General features: G+C 37.8%; 3 protein-coding genes across 12 annotated transcripts in view; 2 read left to right on the forward strand and 1 right to left on the reverse strand.

Annotated features, from left to right (window-relative positions):
- The window catches only part of EIF2AK2 (eukaryotic translation initiation factor 2 alpha kinase 2), a 36680-nt gene extending 29025 nt beyond the window's left edge, over window positions 1-7655 (forward strand). For both annotated transcript variants that reach the window (XM_037009369.2, XM_037009368.2), the window contains exon 16: window positions 52-7655. In XM_037009369.2, coding sequence (XP_036865264.1) covers window positions 52-174 — 123 coding nt within the window. In that variant the 3' untranslated portion in view covers window positions 175-7655. The remainder of the gene's footprint in view (window positions 1-51) is intronic.
- Window positions 5365-17521, forward strand: part of HEATR5B (HEAT repeat containing 5B) — a 108923-nt gene continuing 96766 nt past the window's right edge. Inside the window, exons 1-3 of one of the 6 annotated variants that reach the window (XM_037009371.2) lie at window positions 16255-16327; window positions 16691-16872; window positions 17191-17318. In XM_037009371.2, coding sequence (XP_036865266.2) covers window positions 16869-16872; window positions 17191-17318 — 132 coding nt within the window. In that variant the 5' untranslated portion in view covers window positions 16255-16327; window positions 16691-16868. Of the gene's footprint in view, window positions 5505-16232; window positions 16328-16390; window positions 16542-16690; window positions 16873-17172; window positions 17319-17521 lie in introns of those variants that run through there. The other 5 variants (XM_073214312.1, XM_073214317.1, XM_073214320.1 and 2 more) reach the window with 5 other exon arrangements.
- GPATCH11 (G-patch domain containing 11) lies at window positions 8840-16165 on the reverse strand. Of its 4 annotated transcripts, none has more exons than XM_017652335.3 (10): window positions 16029-16165; window positions 15107-15151; window positions 14549-14620; window positions 13822-14048; window positions 12952-12993; window positions 12212-12332; window positions 12001-12091; window positions 10810-10926; window positions 9834-9915; window positions 8840-9136 (listed from the first exon to the last, which is right to left on the reverse strand). In XM_017652335.3, exons 3-10 carry the CDS (start codon window positions 14605-14607, stop codon window positions 9081-9083), a joined length of 795 nt encoding a protein of 264 aa, XP_017507824.1. In that variant the 5' UTR covers window positions 14608-14620; window positions 15107-15151; window positions 16029-16165; the 3' UTR covers window positions 8840-9080. The 4 variants fall into 4 exon arrangements, with proteins under 4 accessions (XP_017507824.1, XP_017507825.1, XP_036865265.1 ...); XM_017652336.3 differs by lacking the exon at window positions 16029-16165 and adding an exon at window positions 15935-15956; XM_037009370.2 differs by lacking the exon at window positions 10810-10926.

Genomic DNA, 17521 nt, shown 5'->3' on the forward strand with positions numbered 1-17521 from the left:
TTTATTTGTTTTGCTTTATTTCTTTGTATTGACTCTTACTTATCATTACAGAAAATTCTTCTACAAAAATTACTCTCATCCGACCCCAAGAAACGACCTAATGCATCTAAAATTCTGAAGACTTTGGAGGAGTGGAAGAGTGTTACTGGGAAAAAGAAATTAAACACATATTAGAGGGCTTCTATAAACGTATCCTGCTTCTGATATTTGATTTTTCTGTAATTGTTCAAAGTCTTTTAGGGAATATCAATGGTGTTTATCTTCTATTTTAATTTTGCTCTTAATTTTTTACTAAATTTACAGAAAGGTTTGCATTTTTTTTTTTTTACTTCAAAACCTTCTTAAATTTGACTTTTTCCTGGATCATCTCCTTATTAAGAAGATGGGGGGGGGAATCCCTCAAATTTTCTTTTTTATGTCAATTAATGAATTAATCAGTTAATAGATGTTGATCACACATTCATTGTTTCTAGGTCACAAATATAAGATCTTTCCCTATCCTAAATAGCTCCTCAACAAGTCAGTCAAGAAATACAGTATCCATAAAAAAATAAGTGATATACAACCACTTTGGAAAATAATCTGGTGTTGATTGTCTAAGTAACATTGAAGGTCTATGTACCCTCAAAGCCATCAATTCTGATCTTACATACATGTCTACAAGAATGTTCATGGAAAACCTGTTTAAAACAGCCAAGAAACAGGAAACAATGCTAATGTCTATCACAGGAAGAATGGGTACATAGACTGTATTATATTCACCCTTTGGAATACTATATAGCAGTGAAAATAAATGAATTACAGCTAAGTGCCATAACACAATACATCTTTCAGGAACATAATGTTAAGAAAACACCGCAGGTTACAGAAAATACATACAGAATGATTGCATTCATATAAAGTTCCAGAACATTTTAAATGAAGTGATTTTGGTAATCCAATCAAATGTAGTTAAAACAATAAAGGGAAGGAAGGGAATAAGAGAGAATAAGTTCTGATAGTGGTTATCCCTGAGGAGGGACAGGAGTGATGTTATTGGGGAAATGGGAAATGGACCTCAAAGGTAACAGTTACCTTTTTTCTTAAACTGGATGTTGAGTCCACTAGTGTTTACTACATAGTAATCTCTTTTTTTTTTTCAAAAATACATCCTGTATCAATTCTAATGATCACTTTAAAGAGATGATAACCATGCCTTAAGGCAGTAGCTAAGGACAGAAAATTGTCTAGAGGGATGAGATCACTTTCTATGGAGGTATCATGGCACGGTGCTGAGAAGTGACATTCCAGTGAGACTTCCAAGTAGGTGAGAGATTTAGATGAGCAGAAAGGAGACCATGTGGGCAATCTGAGAAAGGGACATGAGTTCTGGAAAGAACCATTGGATATACTAGTTTGTTTCCCAGAAGTGCTGTAGGGAATGCCAGAACATAATTGGGCTGCATCTTAGAAGAACCTGAGGGTTGATTTAAACTTTATAACAGACAACTACCATTCCAAAACTGTCATGTAACTTTACAGTTTTTAAGATGAACCAAGTTTAGGCTAAGCAGAAAAATCACAGTAAAAGAAAATAATTTCAATGATTGTTCCTCAAAAAAATAAAAATAGAAATACCATTTGACCCAGGAATTCCACTCCTAGGAATTTACCCAAAGAAAATAAGTTCTCAGATTCAAAAAGACATATGCACCCCTTTGTTTATCGCAACACTATTTACAATAGCCAATATATGGAAGCAACCTGAGTGTCCATCAGTAGGTAAATGGATAAAGAAGATGTGGTACATATACACAATGGAATATTACTCAGCCATAAGAAGATAACAAATCCTACCATTCACAACAATATGGATGGAACTAGAGGGTATTATGCTCAGTGAAATAAGCCAGGCAGAGAAAGACAAGTACCAATGATTTCCCTCATTTGTGAAGTATAACAACAAAGCAAACTGAAGGAACAAAACAGCATTAGACTCACAGACCCCAAGAAGGAACTAGCAGTTACCAAAGGGGAGGGGTGGGGGAGAGCAGGTAGGGAGGAAGGGAGAAGGGGATTGAGGGGTGTTATGATTGGTACACATGGTATGGGGGGTTCCAGGGAAGACAGTGTAGCAGAGAAGACAAGTAGTGTCTCTGGCATCTTACTGCACTGTTGGACAGTGACTGCAATGGGATATGGGGGGTACTCTATAATATGGGTGAATGTAGTAACCACATTGTTTTTCATATAAACCTTCATAAGTGTATATCAATGATACATTAATAAAAATATGATTTCATAAAGATTTATGGCTATTTCTATTAAGTGTTACTAAAAGTGATATGGTTTTCATCTCCTGATGCAGTGTTTTATGCAGTATTTATGTACCATCAATGGATGCTAAAACTGTGGGATGAAAGGTGTTCAGGAACAGGATCTTCACAAGTATTTAAATATAATCCCGGAGGTGCTATATCAGTTACAAAGGAGAAAATGGAAAGATCTTATAGTCACTGCAAGAACCACGTCATCAAATTTAGTGTCACCAAAGGTGGGTTGGCCTAACCTTATGCCTCTACTGATGTGTACGAATTACACATTATCACCTATTTAGTTTTCTTGCCCAAGCATTTAACTGGAATTTAGCCATGAGGAAATTATTAGAAAAATCCTGAATGAAGTCATTCTGTAAGATAATTAACTTAGGCTTCTCAAAAAGTATCAGGAATTATAAAGAGAATAGAAAGAATGACCAAATGCATCACTTGAATCTTGACTGTATCCTGAATTTTTTTATTAAAGTATCATTGATATACAATCTTATGATGGTTTCACAGACCCAAAGCTGGTTCAACATTCAACCCATATTATCAAGACCTCAACCCCTGTATTGCAGTCACTGTCTATCAATGTAGTAAGATGTTAGAGTCACTAATTGTATTCTCTGTGCTGTACTACCATCCCAGTGACCTACGTATGTTGTGATTGTGAATTATAGTGCCCCTTAATTCCCTTCTCCCTCCCCAACCATAGTCCCTTCTCCCATGTCTATGAGTCTACTGCTTTCTTTGTTCCTTCTGTTTCACTTTGTTTTTATCCTCCACAAATGGGTGAAGTCATTTGGTATTTGTCTTTCTCCACCTGGCTTATTTCACTGAGCATAATACCCTCTAGATCTATCCATGTTGTTTTAAATGTATCCTGAATATAAAAAAAAATAAAACAACCCAGGAAATAGCTATGAAAGACATTTATGAAACAATTGAGAACATTTGAATATGGACTGCATATTAGATGACATTATGGAATAATTGTTCACTTTTTAGGTGTGATAATGATATTGTGGTCATGCAGGAAAATGTCTTATTCTTAGGCAATGCATGCAGAGATATTTAGGAGTGAAGTGTCATGATATTTGCAACTTTCAAATGTTTAGAAAAAATCTGTGGAGAGAGAGAAAGCAAATGGGGCAAAATATTGGTAAGTGAACAATTGATAAATCTAGGTGGAGGGGATAGAAGTGTTTCTTGTATTAGTCTTTGAGCTTTTCTGTAGATTCAAAATTTTTCTGGAAGGAGAGAAATCTTTAAAAACCAGTATTATCTGGATTTAATGAAAAGGCTATATGCTCAAAAGAAAAACATGGCAAATTAGTGAGAATGTAGCTTTATTTTACCTTTCATTTTAACATTTCTATTATGAAATAAATACAGCATCTCTTGGAAGATTTTATTTATTTGTGAGTATATATTTTTCTCAGCCTCAAAGGAATAGTAAATAAAAAGTATCATTTTAATCAGAGCAGAGGGGGAAAGGGCAAAGGCCAGGGATCTTATTTGCCAATTAAAATGAGATTTTGAAAGAGCTATTGTGACCTAGTTGCTTCACTAGAAACAGACTTTCTAGGAAATTTTTATCACTAACCACACATATTTACACTAAGTAAACATGCGTTTAGCATAAATACATATATATCACCACACACACACTTCACAAACATTTTCTGTTGATGTTATAGTTAGCTTATATACGTGTACACACGTACATGTATCTTGGTATGTGTATGGTCAGCTGCATAATTTGTGGGACCCAATGCAAAATGAAAATTTGAGACCCTAGTTCAAATAAGTATAGGGCACTCTGGGCATGGGGCCTTTGCAGTGCAGATTGCGTGTCCACAAAGATGTGTGTGTGTATGTGTGTGTGTGTGTGTATACACACATATATGTACACACATTTATATGTGTTTGAGACAAAATATTTAAAAGCCTAAATACTAGCTTTTCGAAGACTCCATATCCAGCACGCTTGCTAGTAACATAAACACATAACATCCACTTTCCACTTGAATGTTCAACATAACTTGAGGTTCCTGGCATGTTAACTTTTCATTATGGAATATTGAATCATTTCAAGATTATTTATATTTATTTTCTTGTTTTTTTGTAAAGCATACACAAAGTCAGAGAATAGAATAATGAAACTCCATGTACCCATCACCCAGTTTCAACAACTATCAATATTCTGCCTGTCTTGTCATACCTACTCCCTTCTTTTTCAAAAATTTCATTTGCTGGAGTGTTTTAAAGTAAATCCCAAGTATTATATCATTTCACTTGTAAATACTTAAAAATGTATCTCTAACATAAGAGTTTAAAATTTCAACAAAACCACAGTATCACTGTCATTCAACAAAATGAGTAAGATTTCCTTAATTATACGAATCAGTCTGTATTCAGTTTTCATTTCAAAAATATAATTTTGCTGTTTGTTTAGATCAGGATCCAACAGGCATTTAGTTGATGGCTCTTCTACTCTATCACATCGAGCCATTTTAAATTTCTTCTTGCTGTTTATTTGAGAAAGGAACTGGATCATACACCCTGTAGAATTTCCTAACTTCACGATTTGACTTATGGTATCCCTGTAGTGCCTAGTTAGAACTAGAAGCTTGATTTGATCCTGGCTCATAAAACTTTTCCAAGAATAGCCCATAGGTGATGCTGTATACTTTCTTTTGCATCACTTCATAAAGAACATGATGTCTTGTTGCCCCACTTTCAGTGACTCTAAGATTGATTGGTGGGCTCTGGTGGTGTTGTTAGCTACTATAAATTTCTCACCTAATGGTTTCAGCAAGCATTGGTGATTGTTGCCTGGATCCTTTATTTCATTAGAGATTGTAAAATAGTGATATTCAGATTCTAGCAAGCCTCTTGCCTTTATCTGCAATTGTTCAATAAGAAATTTTCTCTAAAGCTGAATGGGAAAGATGGAATATTCACTCATTCTTAGAAGGAATTGGTGCCCTCCCAACCTCCAAAAGTGACATGTGGTTTTGTTTTTTAAGCAGGGATGTGACCCAACCAGTACTTTGGAACAATGTGTTTAGAATAGTTTGGAGCAGGAAGACGCAAAATCTGAAAGGCCAGAATGCTGAGAGGCTGAGAAGCCTTTAACAATAGGAGGTGGCAGAACCAAGAGGAGTTAACAACTAACTGAATGTGAGGGCTAAGGAAAAGGTAAGCACCAGAGGTCGCCTTCAGGTTTGTTTGAAGGTGAGTGGCAGAGGTAGGATGTCATTAAAAGAAATACAGGTCTCAATCAAATCTACCCCCAAAGAGCCACACTTTAGAGAAATGTTTTGTCTCACACTTTTACCTATTGTACAGTTTTTAGTTAGTTAGAACATTTAAGCTGACAGTGGGGCCACATACATCTGTCAGCATGGTGAGGTAGAGCACATTTGGGAGGTGAAATGCTGGTTCTTATTTGAAGATGCTGAGTTTGAGGTGCTGCCAGCATATTCAGATGAACATGTAGACCAGACTGCCAGAAATGCAAGATAGGAACTTGGGAGAAAGGAAAGACTGGAATCATACATAGAAGTGATGTGTGTGTTAGCTAGTAGTAACCCTGATGCATGCTTAACTTTGAATCCAAGAGATTGCCATGTGAGGGATTATATGGGGGAAAGAGGGCTAAAGAACTAAGCATGGAGGACATCTTCATTTCAGTATTTACTCTTCATATCTTAATGTCAATCCAGTGCCTAATGTCTGATTTTATATCTGTGACTATTGCCTATCCCAGTCCTACATTTCCTCAGAACAGTCGCAGATGAAGGGACTGCAGTTGGTAGGTGTATTGGCTTAAACTCTAACTAAAACTAGTTAAAATTGTAAGGTATTATAAAATCTCTCAAATATGTGTGGCTTTTTAGGGGTTAATTTGATTGAGAACTATTAGTTTCCTAAAGCTGTTATAACAAATTACCACAAACTTGGGGGCTTAAAACAACCCACACTGATTTTCTTACAGTTCCAAAGGCCAGAAGTCTGAAATGGGCTGAAGTCAGGTGGCAGGGCAAACCTCCTCTGGAGGCTACCATTCTGCAGCCAGTGTTCATTGTTACCTGAATAGGCCTTCAGACAGATCAGCTCGGCGTTAACCTGAATAGGCTTTTGCACTCAGTGGCTCTCTACCATGGTTTCTACTTGAAATTCCCCTTAATACAGCTTTATTTTAAGAGATATAATTCACATGCCATTCAATTCATCCATTTAAAGTACAAAGTTCAGTGACCTTTAGTATATTTAGAACTGTACAATCATTGCTACCTAAGTTCTAAAACATTTTTGTCACCCCAACAAGAAACGCTGCACTGATCAGCAATATTCCTCTTCTCCCCTCAACTCTAGACAACCACTATCTACTTTCTGTCTCTATAGATTTGCCAATTCTGGGACATTTAGATGGAATCATAAAATATCTGTTTTTCTCTTAGTGTGTTACAAGATTCGATCACATTGTAGAGCAGATTAGCACCTCATTCCTTTTTATTGCCAATTAATATTCAATTATATGGACATACCACATTTTATTTAACCATTCATCAGTTGATGGACATTTGGTTGTTTCCACTTTCCTGCTGTTATGAACAACATTACTATGAATGTTCTGGTGTACAAGTTTTATGTGGATATGTATTTTCATTTCAGGTATCAAATATAAGAGTGGAAATGCTGGGTCATATTTTAACTTCTTCCTTATAACTTTGCCTACTAAAGTTACATTCAGAACTCAAAGTCCATGCTGCTTCCATAGTGTCCCACCGTCTCCCACTTCAAGTGAAACTTTCATGGTTTGGTATTTCAGTATTGTGTTTACCAGTTTGCCTTGGAGCTCAGTTATTCCTGAATGGCAGTTTGCCTCATACTGTCAATTTCTGGAAGACAGGAACAGGCTCTCTCATTTTTGTATACCCCAAGGCAGTGAGTGTACTACCATATATAAAGCAGGAACTTTGTAAGTGCTTTTGTATTGGTGGAGAATAAAATTGTTAAGAATTTCATATGCTTGTTCCTGCGAAATGTGTCTAATATAAAATAGTAATAATGTTCACTTCCACGTTTCAACAGTTAAATGCAAACAGCACCTGAAGTAAAGGTGTCTAAGGTAAATCAGTTTGGTACATTAAAGTTCGTCTATTTTGAAATTTAGATGCTCCAGTATTCAGGATTTATAATTAAGAAAATGAAGCATTTTAGAACTAGAACTTCGAAAATAAACATAGCATGGTGGACAAAAGTAAATGACAATGTTAAAACTTACTGTTTCAAATTCTACATAAATATTCAAAAGCAAATTAAAAAATCCTTCTCAATGTTTTACTTCCCATGATTTTCATTATTGCCCAGTTATGAAGTTACAAAAGGCCTATATGAGTTTTTACTCATATGAAAGCATGGATTTTTAACCATTGATGGGTAAAAATGGAGGGATGTCTCCTGCTCTCTAAGGCAGGCCTAAGTATAGCCCTTGGCCTGGAAATGAAGACAGCCCTGGTGGTCACAGGTTCCATCAGGTTTATTCCCACATTCTCAGCATTACTCATGAATATATTCAAAGCATCATAGGCTACTGGGCAGATGGTAGGTTGTCCCCATAGTGAGAGGAGGGAAGAGCCAGTTCCTATCTCATTTCATCTGAAACACTCCAAGGGGCTTTGGGACTGACTGAATGTCATTAAGTTGGCTGAAATGACAGGGAAGGATTTGACAATAATGCCAAGGGAAAGGTGTACTCCTTTAACTATTAATATAATTGTATTATTTTAAATAAAAAAAGTAAATATTAAATAGTATTATCCAACTACATGAACTATAATATTGTATAAATGTATTTATATTCATAAACATAATGACTGATGTTGTGGAGGCATAGAAGTTGAGTTAGTGATTCTCAAGCTCTGCTGTGTCATTGAATCAAGAGTAGTGATGCTCAGGCCATGGTGACCAATTACATCAGAATCTCTGGAGGTGGAACCCTTGTATTATTATTCTTTAAATCTCCCCAAGTTAAACTTGAGACAAGTGAATTAGATCCTATTAAGTTAGAGGCTAATACAGTGGCTCTAACATCAGTCTTACTGAGGGACTACTTTTCTCCTCCTCTGAATCCATACATAGAGGGAAGAGAACTTCTTGCTCCTTGGTAGGGAGAGGTATGGGAATAACCTCATTCATCACCTCTCAACAAAGGTGTGTCTTACCTGATGAGTGACTTTGGGAGAATAAGAGCATGTGTGAGTTTTCTCACCTTGGGAACTAACTGGTCTCAGCACGCAAAGATGGGCTCTCTCCTTGAGGGGCAGAGGTCCTCAGTTCTCTCCAGTTCGTGAGATATATTAGGGAGCCTGATGGAAGAACAAGTCTTCCTTATTCTTTATTTAAGTTTCTTCACTATTAAAGCTGAAATTCTGACTTCTCTCTGACTCCCATATCTATTTCTCAGTTTGTTCCAAAGTGAGGAGAATAGGAGGCTTACTTATTAGTGTCCTTAAACCCCATAAACATCACAATAGTCATACATTTTAATTGCCCATGGCTATAATAGTTGTGTTCTGAAATAGCATGCCATTATTTTTATGAAATCAGTGAACAATTATAAATACAAAGTGTTTCTAAAGTACAGAGAGAACAAAACATTAAAGGCTTGATTTCTTTACTAGCAACAAAAATTTGGAAATTCTAACTGCTCAATTGTCTTTAGGAAATAACAACACTTCCCAAGTTTCTACTTTATTGAGAAAAAGCTTAGTCATGATCTGCAGAAGTTGGTCCTGGGCAATTTGAAGATAGGTCTTCTTTATCTGTAATTGATGTGGGGAAAATAAAGATTAATACAACTTATACAGGAAACATGTTATTTCAACATAGCATGTACTCTGTAGCTGTTTGCTACTTATTCTGCTAAATAGAAAAGATGAAAACAACAATAACCAAAATTTGTACATTCTCAAATTCAAAGTCCTTAAATTCATGTTAGTAAAGCCAGCTTGGGCAAATGTGTTTGAAGGGAAAGCACTGAGCTCTATAAAACATTTGGCAAGTTCTAAAACATTTCTTTCCTTAAAATTAAAAAAAAAAAAAGATGGGGTGGATTTAAACATTTTGATTTTTATGGGTCCTGGACATTATTCTAACTACATAAAAATTAGTCCTAACACTTCTAAGTATCTTTCAAGTATCTGTAGCTGAAGAAAGGATCTTTTAATATAAAGTATGAAAAAAATTCATCATTCCCAAGTGATTAAAAAATTCTTTCTTTTGAAATAAGACTGATAAATTCTCTTCTGCACAGTTTCTGAAAAGTTAAAAGCACCTTTAACAAGGCCTCAATCATTTCTATATTCACTATTTCTTTAAGACATTGATTTCGGATTGACATTTGGATGGAATAAGAAATGTCCACTGTCTATGGGAAATGTGACTTTTACAAAAAATCAAGTTAAAAATCAAAGAGTATTTGTATTCAATATTTTTAAAAAGTGTAAAATATCTTCTTACCTTCATAGGCTGTTCCACACCAAATACAATAGAGATATTCTTGTCTTAAATAACCAGTCAATATTTGTAATTTTTCCAGGACCTAGATATAGGATGCAAGCACATCAATAGTTCACATCAAACAGAATCTTGGTTTCCTGTTCTCTTGGGTTACGATCAGTTAGCAAAAGGCCAGAAATCTCTATACTCTCAATCAGTTAGGAGAGGTATCAAGGCAGAATATATTAGAACAGGTCCAAGTTTACCAGCCACTCTGGTATTTTCACAAGTCTGTCAGACACAACAGAGACCACTTGCTAACATTTAGGAAGTAGATTTTCACCAGCATCCTTTAAAGGCCCCTTCTACTTTCAAAAGAAATCTACCTACCCAAGATGCGATGAGGGTAAATACTGCCTCCTTTTGCCATTCAAGTTCTCATCAGTGGTCTCCCAGTTAAGTGGAACATAGGTTTTCAAATGGTAAATGTTTCCTACAAAATTCTTACATACACATAATCACAGAAATGTGTAGAACTTTCTTGAATTATCTCCATTTGTTTTGACTTGTGTATTTTTTTCTTTGTGTATGGATAGGGTAGAGGGTATTATTAGAATCACATAAGTTTAACAGGAAACAAGGCAGAAATTAAAATAATTTTTACTTGCACCTAATCTATTATACAACCTGAAGTTGAGGTGAGAAGGTCAAATAAAGCTAAAGGGAAAAATACGAAGTTTTGATTTGGGGTTAATAAAATTAACCTATACTGTAGTGGTTCTCAACAAGGGGTGATTTTCCTCTCTGGGGACATTTAGCAATGTCTGGAGACATTTTTGATTCTCACGAGGGGAAAATGCAACTGGGACCTGGTGGGTGGAAGCCAGGGATGCTGCAAGGCATCTTACAATGCACAGAAGAGACAGTTACTCGGCTCAGAATGTTAATAGTGCCGGGGCTGAGACACCCTGCTCGAGGAAATGGTGCCAAAACCTACACTTAAATCTTCACTCTTATATTCATCTTCCTCTTGTTCTTTTTCTTCTTCTTCCTCTTTTTCAGTCTCCTCTTCAAGTCTTAACCAGTACCATGCCTCCCTGGGAACCTGAATATTCTGAAAATGTAGAATCATTCCCAATTAAACACAGCTAAACATAAAGACTATCACCAGTATATCATGTCAACATGAATTCATCCTTTCAAAGAAATATTTACTGAGTGCTGCTTCAAGAGTAAAGCACTATGAACTATGGGGATCCAAATCTGATTAGAATGCTGTCTCCCAAGTTGCTGAGGGTCTAGTGGGGAACATAAGCTATGGGCATAAATAGCTTAATGGTATAAAATAATACATGTAAACTAGGAAATCTTAAGTGTCATGACATATATTAAAAATAAAGTACTATGATGTACTAGCAGAAAGAGAAATCAAGGGAAAATTTCATTTACAACTGCATCAAAAAGAATAAAATACCTAGGAATAAACCTAACCAAGGAGGTGAAAGACCTGTACTCTTAAACTGTAAGATACTGATGAAAGAAACTGAAGAAGACACAAATAAATGGAAATCCATCCCATGCTCATGGATAGGAAGAATTAATATTGTCAAAATGGCCATTCTACCCTATTTACAGATTCAACACAATCCCTATCAAAATACCAATGGCATTTTTCAATGAACTATAATACAGCAAAGAATCCTAAAATTTATATCGAACCGTAAAGGACCCTGAACAGTCAAAGCAATCCTGAGAAAGAAGAACAAAGCTGTGGGTCTTATGCTCCTTGACTTCAAGCTAAGCTACAGTGATTAAAACAGCATGTTACTGGCACAAGAGCAGATCCATAGAGCAATGAATAGAATAGAGAGCCCAGAAATAAACCCACATATATATTGTCAATTAATATATGAGAAATATATTCAAATAAGCAGAGAACCATTAAGTATCAAAGTATTATTTAACCCTTATTGGATAATTCACACTACTTAGGTTTCTTCACTGAACAAGTCATTACTGTGAACATCAATTATCACACATGATACTTGTTAAATGAGAGCTTTATTGGATAGAAGGCTAGATACAAAAGGCTTAGGGGGTCTTCCCTTTTTTTTCCCTAATAAATACATGGCAAATCACACTGAGCATCAAAACACTTTACTAAACTGAATGCAGGTAAAAGGCTTACCTTCTGAGTATCTAGTTGTTGACACACTCTCTGGCTTTTTTTAAGATCTCCTTCTAGCTTCATTTCATCTTGCTTACTTTTAAGTCGCATTCTAATTGAAAGAAAAGATAGTACACTAAAGGTCTGTACTCAGTTTATCCATTTGGTATGCCCAGGACCAGAAAACACACCACAATAAAGAAACCAGAAATAGTTCAAATACTAGAATTACCGAAACTGTTCTGCAGCTTTTTCCTCAGCTTGGTTTTTCATGCGAATCTTTCTCCTGTAGCTTTCTAGTTTCTCCTCTGCTCTCCGTTTTAATAATGCCTCGTGACCAATGCCACTTTTTCCTGTTCGAACAGAAAACTCTTAAGAGAAACTTACTCACTTTGTATTTCCAAACATGACAACTTAAACATTTCCCCTTTAAATGCAATTCTAATTTGAGCCCTATCACTCAAAATCATTTGACAACAGTGAAAGAAGAAAACCTTAGAGATGTTTTTTAAGCCCAAACACACAATCTGATTTTTATAAAGATCATAAGTCTGCTCTAATAAAATAGTAATACTACACAAATTCTTTTAAATTAAGAAAACAGTATGAACTGTCATACTGTCATATAAATATTATAAGCAAATAGAACATTCTTTTTCTCTTAATTCATCCAAAATATTAAGAAAAACACTGGGTAAATCATCTCAGAACACTTTCAGGACATTTCAACACACAAAAATAGCTTTGCATTTTTAATGGTTACAATTTTTCCCCACATTTTTATGATTTAAACTTTATACTCACTAAAACTTTTACTTTTAGTTTAAAAGGTTTAGAAGTTCAAGAAACTTCACTGAGGGCTTCCTGTGATAAGAACTGTATCATGAAAGAAGTATTTATTAAGCAAATATATGTGCTAGATCTAAGCCTAGTTATTATTACTGGTAAGTATGTTTAAAAATAATTATATACCTGTTTTAACATGGAGAGGAATTGGTTCAACAATACCATCTCCTGAAAAAGAGAACAAAACAAACTACTTTAGATATTCTTCCTCAAACTAGACGTACGCATAGTATGCAACTTACAGTGCTCTACACATATCCCTCCAGTTTCAATGATTTTCAAAACTGTAATCTGAACATCAACACTCTATAATCGACTATCTCCCTTGCCTTCTAAGATCTAGTCTTCAATAAGGCTGACCCACAGTGTCCTACACCACCTGAAGGTAAGGTTTTAAGATGTGAAAACATTGATATACATCCAATAGGGTAACAGCCTCCAGAGAAAGCAATGCCTTCCTAGGCGAATATCAAAGCAATTACAATAAAGGAGAGAAGAAGAAAAGAAAATGCCTTCCAGAAACTACTAGAAATATATGGCCTCTACATCTTAATAAGCAGTCTCACTTCCCAAAAAGGGAGGTGAGAAGTGAGCTTCTCCAACTGAATGGTTACTCAGGCAGCTGCCACAGGTATAGTGCAAGCAGGGCAGAGTCCTGCCACCCTCTTCAGTGGTGCTCCCTTGTTTTTCGGCCACTGCACTTCTCAATCTCCTCTTGCGTACATTCTCAGCTGCTGCCTCCATTGTAAGCCTCATTCATCCCAGATGTTAGGACCTTCAAGGCTGAAGTGATAAGCAGCTCTCAATGGCATACGGTTGTTGGAAGTAGATGTGCAAAGATGAACTCTTAATTATGCTTGTTAGCACATAAAACACTAAGAAGTTTAAGTGGTTTTAATATCTATAAATGGATAAATATTTAAACGGTCACTTCTGGTACTCATCAATAAGTCACCATTTGATGGTTAGGAATGCCTGTTTCTGTATGTGACTTACCACTCTTGCCAAGGGCCTGACCACTTTTATATCCCATCTTTTGGAGCAAAGCAAAACCTTTATTTTCACAGCCTAATGCATTCTTCAACCCAATGTCACGTCTTTCTTGTTCTTCATCTTTCAAACTCTTCTGCCTATTTTTCAAATTAGTTTCCTGTTGCTTTTCTTCTTTTCGACGGGCTTCTCGGATGTGCCTCAGCATTGGCAATCCTGGTCTGATATCTTCTCTGAAGAATAAGAGAAGAGATTATTTTAGAGGAGTATATCAAGTTTTCTCATAAATGTTTCAGTGCTCTTTCTATGATCACTTTTGTTATCATTGGTATCAGAACATGATCAGTGACCTCTGAGAATGGCTGTTTTAGTAAAAAATGAAGGCTGGTGCCACACTGTAGGAAACTAAAGAAAGTATAAAGTTGAAATTAGAAACAGCAAGTTTAGAATAATCTTTCTAGGAGGTTAGCAATATTAAAGAGCAAAGTTGAATAATAGCTAAAGAGACAATGAGGTGAATAAAGGAAAAGGGTAAATTTTCTTGGAAAAGAGTAAAAACAAGAGTTAGAGGCAGAAGTAAAATGCTTAGCATTAAGAGGGAAGAGGTAGCTCTTAGTATCTTTGTATGGACACATGGGAGGTGTTTCCAGAAAGCAATGAGACTAATTTTCCAACCTCACATTTAAAATCAATGTCATATATATCGTTACCTAAGGTATGCACATTTACTTACTGGACATTAATGAAGGAATCAGACATGTAGTCCTCTTCTTCTGCCATGTTCAACTTCATATGGCACAAATGTCTATAAATCAAACAGGATAGAGTAGCAATTGCTAGTTTTTTTAGTTTACAAAGTGGAAATAAATCTGTATCCCCAGCCATGACCTTTCTCTAGAGCTCTAATACACACCCAAGTGCCCTTCTGACATTTTTTTGTGGAACTCTCAAACAACTATCCAAACAACTCATTCTCTTCCACCCCAAACCTCCTTCATACCCCGTATTTACAAATTAATGTCACTTCAATCTCCCTATTTCTGACCTCTTATAAGTCTCTGTCAATTCTTCCTCTACAATCCCTCATAGAAATTTTTTCTTACAATTGTGATCACCACATTAGTTCAGGCATTTCTTTCTCACCTTAACTATTACACAGCTTCCTAAGTGGACTCATTGCTCTTGGCCTCTCCTCTTCCAGTCCATCCCCTACACTCTTTCCAAAGTGGTCTGTAAAACCTTAAGTTAGGTCTTATTACTTGCTTGTTTCAAATCTTCCAATAAACTTTACCTGTAGGCAGCTACTGGACCCACAGCATTGACATCCCTTGGGAGCCTGTTTGAAATGATGAACCACATTATTAGCAACTCTGTAAGGTAGGATTAGTTAGTCCCACTTTCTAGTTAGAGAAACTAAAGCTCAGTATGGCTAACTGACTTGCTCAACACCACAAAAAAATCTGGGTTTTGTGCTCTTGCGGCTGCAAATAGGATTAGATTATTTTTACGGAATCCATTGAGTTCCGCGGTGCTAGGCAGATCTAAATGGGGGTTACAGGTTCTTCTTAAAGTTCCCTTCTTAATGGTACAATATACTTCAGCTTCATCCATTCCCGTCAAGTGTAAGGTAATCGTTACGAGGCGACAATCCGGACAAAGATGACGGTGGCTAGGACCACTGTAGTGACAGCAGTGGGAGTGGTGAGAAGTGGTCGGATTCTGGGAGTATTTTGAAGGTAGAACTAACAAGATTTTCTGATGGATTGGAGGTGGTGTGTGAAAGAGTGATGCCAAAGACTGCTCCAAGGTTTTTGGTCTGAATACCTGTAAGAATGGAGGTACCAGTTTTTGAGACCGGTTAGACTATATTAGGTTTGGTTTTGGGTTTTGGGTTTTTTTGGCAGGGAGCTGGCGGGGGGTGGGGCGCGTTAAGAGTGCTGCTTCAGTCCTGCTGAGAGTCCCATTACACATCCGAGGGGAGAGATGGGCCAAGCAGCTGTGCGGTAGTAGAAAGGTGACGGGAAACGCGTCGGCCCCCAGCACTCCCCTCAGGGACGGCTGATCCCTGCCCTCGCGCGTCCCTCCCAGCGGCAGGCGTCCCGCAGACGCGGCCACTCACGGGTGGCGATGTGTTTGACGGTGTGAGGCGGTAGTCACAGCCAGCGCACAGATCACCGACCCTCATCATTCATTCGATGGCCCCAGCCCCTTACCTGGGAGCTCTATCGGCCTCGGACAGCTCGCGACAGCGAGCGTTGCGCAGGCGTCGATCAGGCAGCGCCGGACGTCTGGGCCCGAACGCTCGCCGGTTTCCTTGCTCAAATCAATTGGAACCTGCAGTAGGCAGGGCTGGGAGGGCGTGGTTAGTGCGCTTGCGCAAGCCCAGCCTCCTGCGCACGCGCTCTGCTTCGTTCCCCCGAGGGTCTGACTTGCTGGAGGCGGGGCTTCCGGGTCCTTTGGCAGATGCTTCGGGCCCCGGAACTCAGCTGATCGGCCCCTGCCAGACTAGGAGGTGAGGCTATCCCCCATCTGCAGCCAAAGCATCACGTTGATACGCACACACACCCCTGACCCCCCATAGGTTTTAAGAGGGTTGGGGAGGAAAATCGAGTTCGGAAGGAACATGCTCCCTTTTCAGTCGCAGGGCTTCTTTTCGAGCCGCCACCTCCTGGCGTTGACAGCGGGAGTGACCCTGTCGAGGCCTGCGGCGGCCTCCTGCATTTCAGGTGCTGCGCTTCGGTCCTGGGAGTAACTGGGTTAATCCAGACCCGCAGCTCGCGTGGCGTCTGCGGGCTGCATTCCCGAACCCCCCAGGGTTGTCACCGAGGCTTCGGCCGCTGGGACCTAACTGGCCGCCCCCACCTCATCCTCACAGGAGGACTCTTGGAAACTTCCAGCGTGGGACCTTTATGCTGGAAGTTCTGACGTCCTCCTGGGCCGGGGTAGCTGGGGAGGAGTAGGGGTGCTCTGCCCCGAACAGTGGACGAGAGAGGAGGACGGGTGGTCAGTCCCAGCCGGTGTTCCATCTTGGTGCTTCCATACCCGTTTATGGAATGGGTAAATGACATGTGTTATGTTAGGGATATTTCTTTTGGAATAATGCCTTATTTGCAATGTTTATTTTAATTTACCTGTGCCCCACTATTCATTCCTCCTCACCATGCATGACTTTGTTTCGGTTTGTACGCTTGCCCTTTAAAATTGGCTTGTCGGGTTTTGCCTCAAAAGAAGTTATGTAAATTTCCCCTATGAAATGAGAAGTAAAGCCATTCTTTTCATTTCTTAGTAGTTGCATTCACTAAGCTTGGCTTTTAACATTTAAAAAATCTGAAGTATTTTTTAATTTTTTAATTTAAGATGTGACTTAAATTTCAGTAATGGAGCTAGCTCACAGTTTACTGCTAAATGAAGAAGCTTTGGCTCAAATCACTGAAGCAAAGAGACCAGTTTTTATCTTCGAATGGTTGCGATTTCTTGATAAAGTCTTGGTTGCTGCCAACAAGGTATGGTATTGCTTTTTTTCCAGCTGGGTCAACATAATAGAAAGTATATGTTCATTATTTGTAAGAAAACACACATTATGTTTTGGGAAGGTCTGAGTCACTTATGGAACTTGAGACCATGAGAATACTACTGTAATAGGAATTACTTGTCTGTGGGTTTTATTTCTGTCCTTAAAATTAGATACTTTCCTCACATACCTGAT

The sequence above is a fragment of the Manis javanica genome, chromosome 1 (assembly GCF_040802235.1).
Source record: "Manis javanica isolate MJ-LG chromosome 1, MJ_LKY, whole genome shotgun sequence".
NCBI lineage: Eukaryota > Metazoa > Chordata > Mammalia > Pholidota > Manidae > Manis > Manis javanica.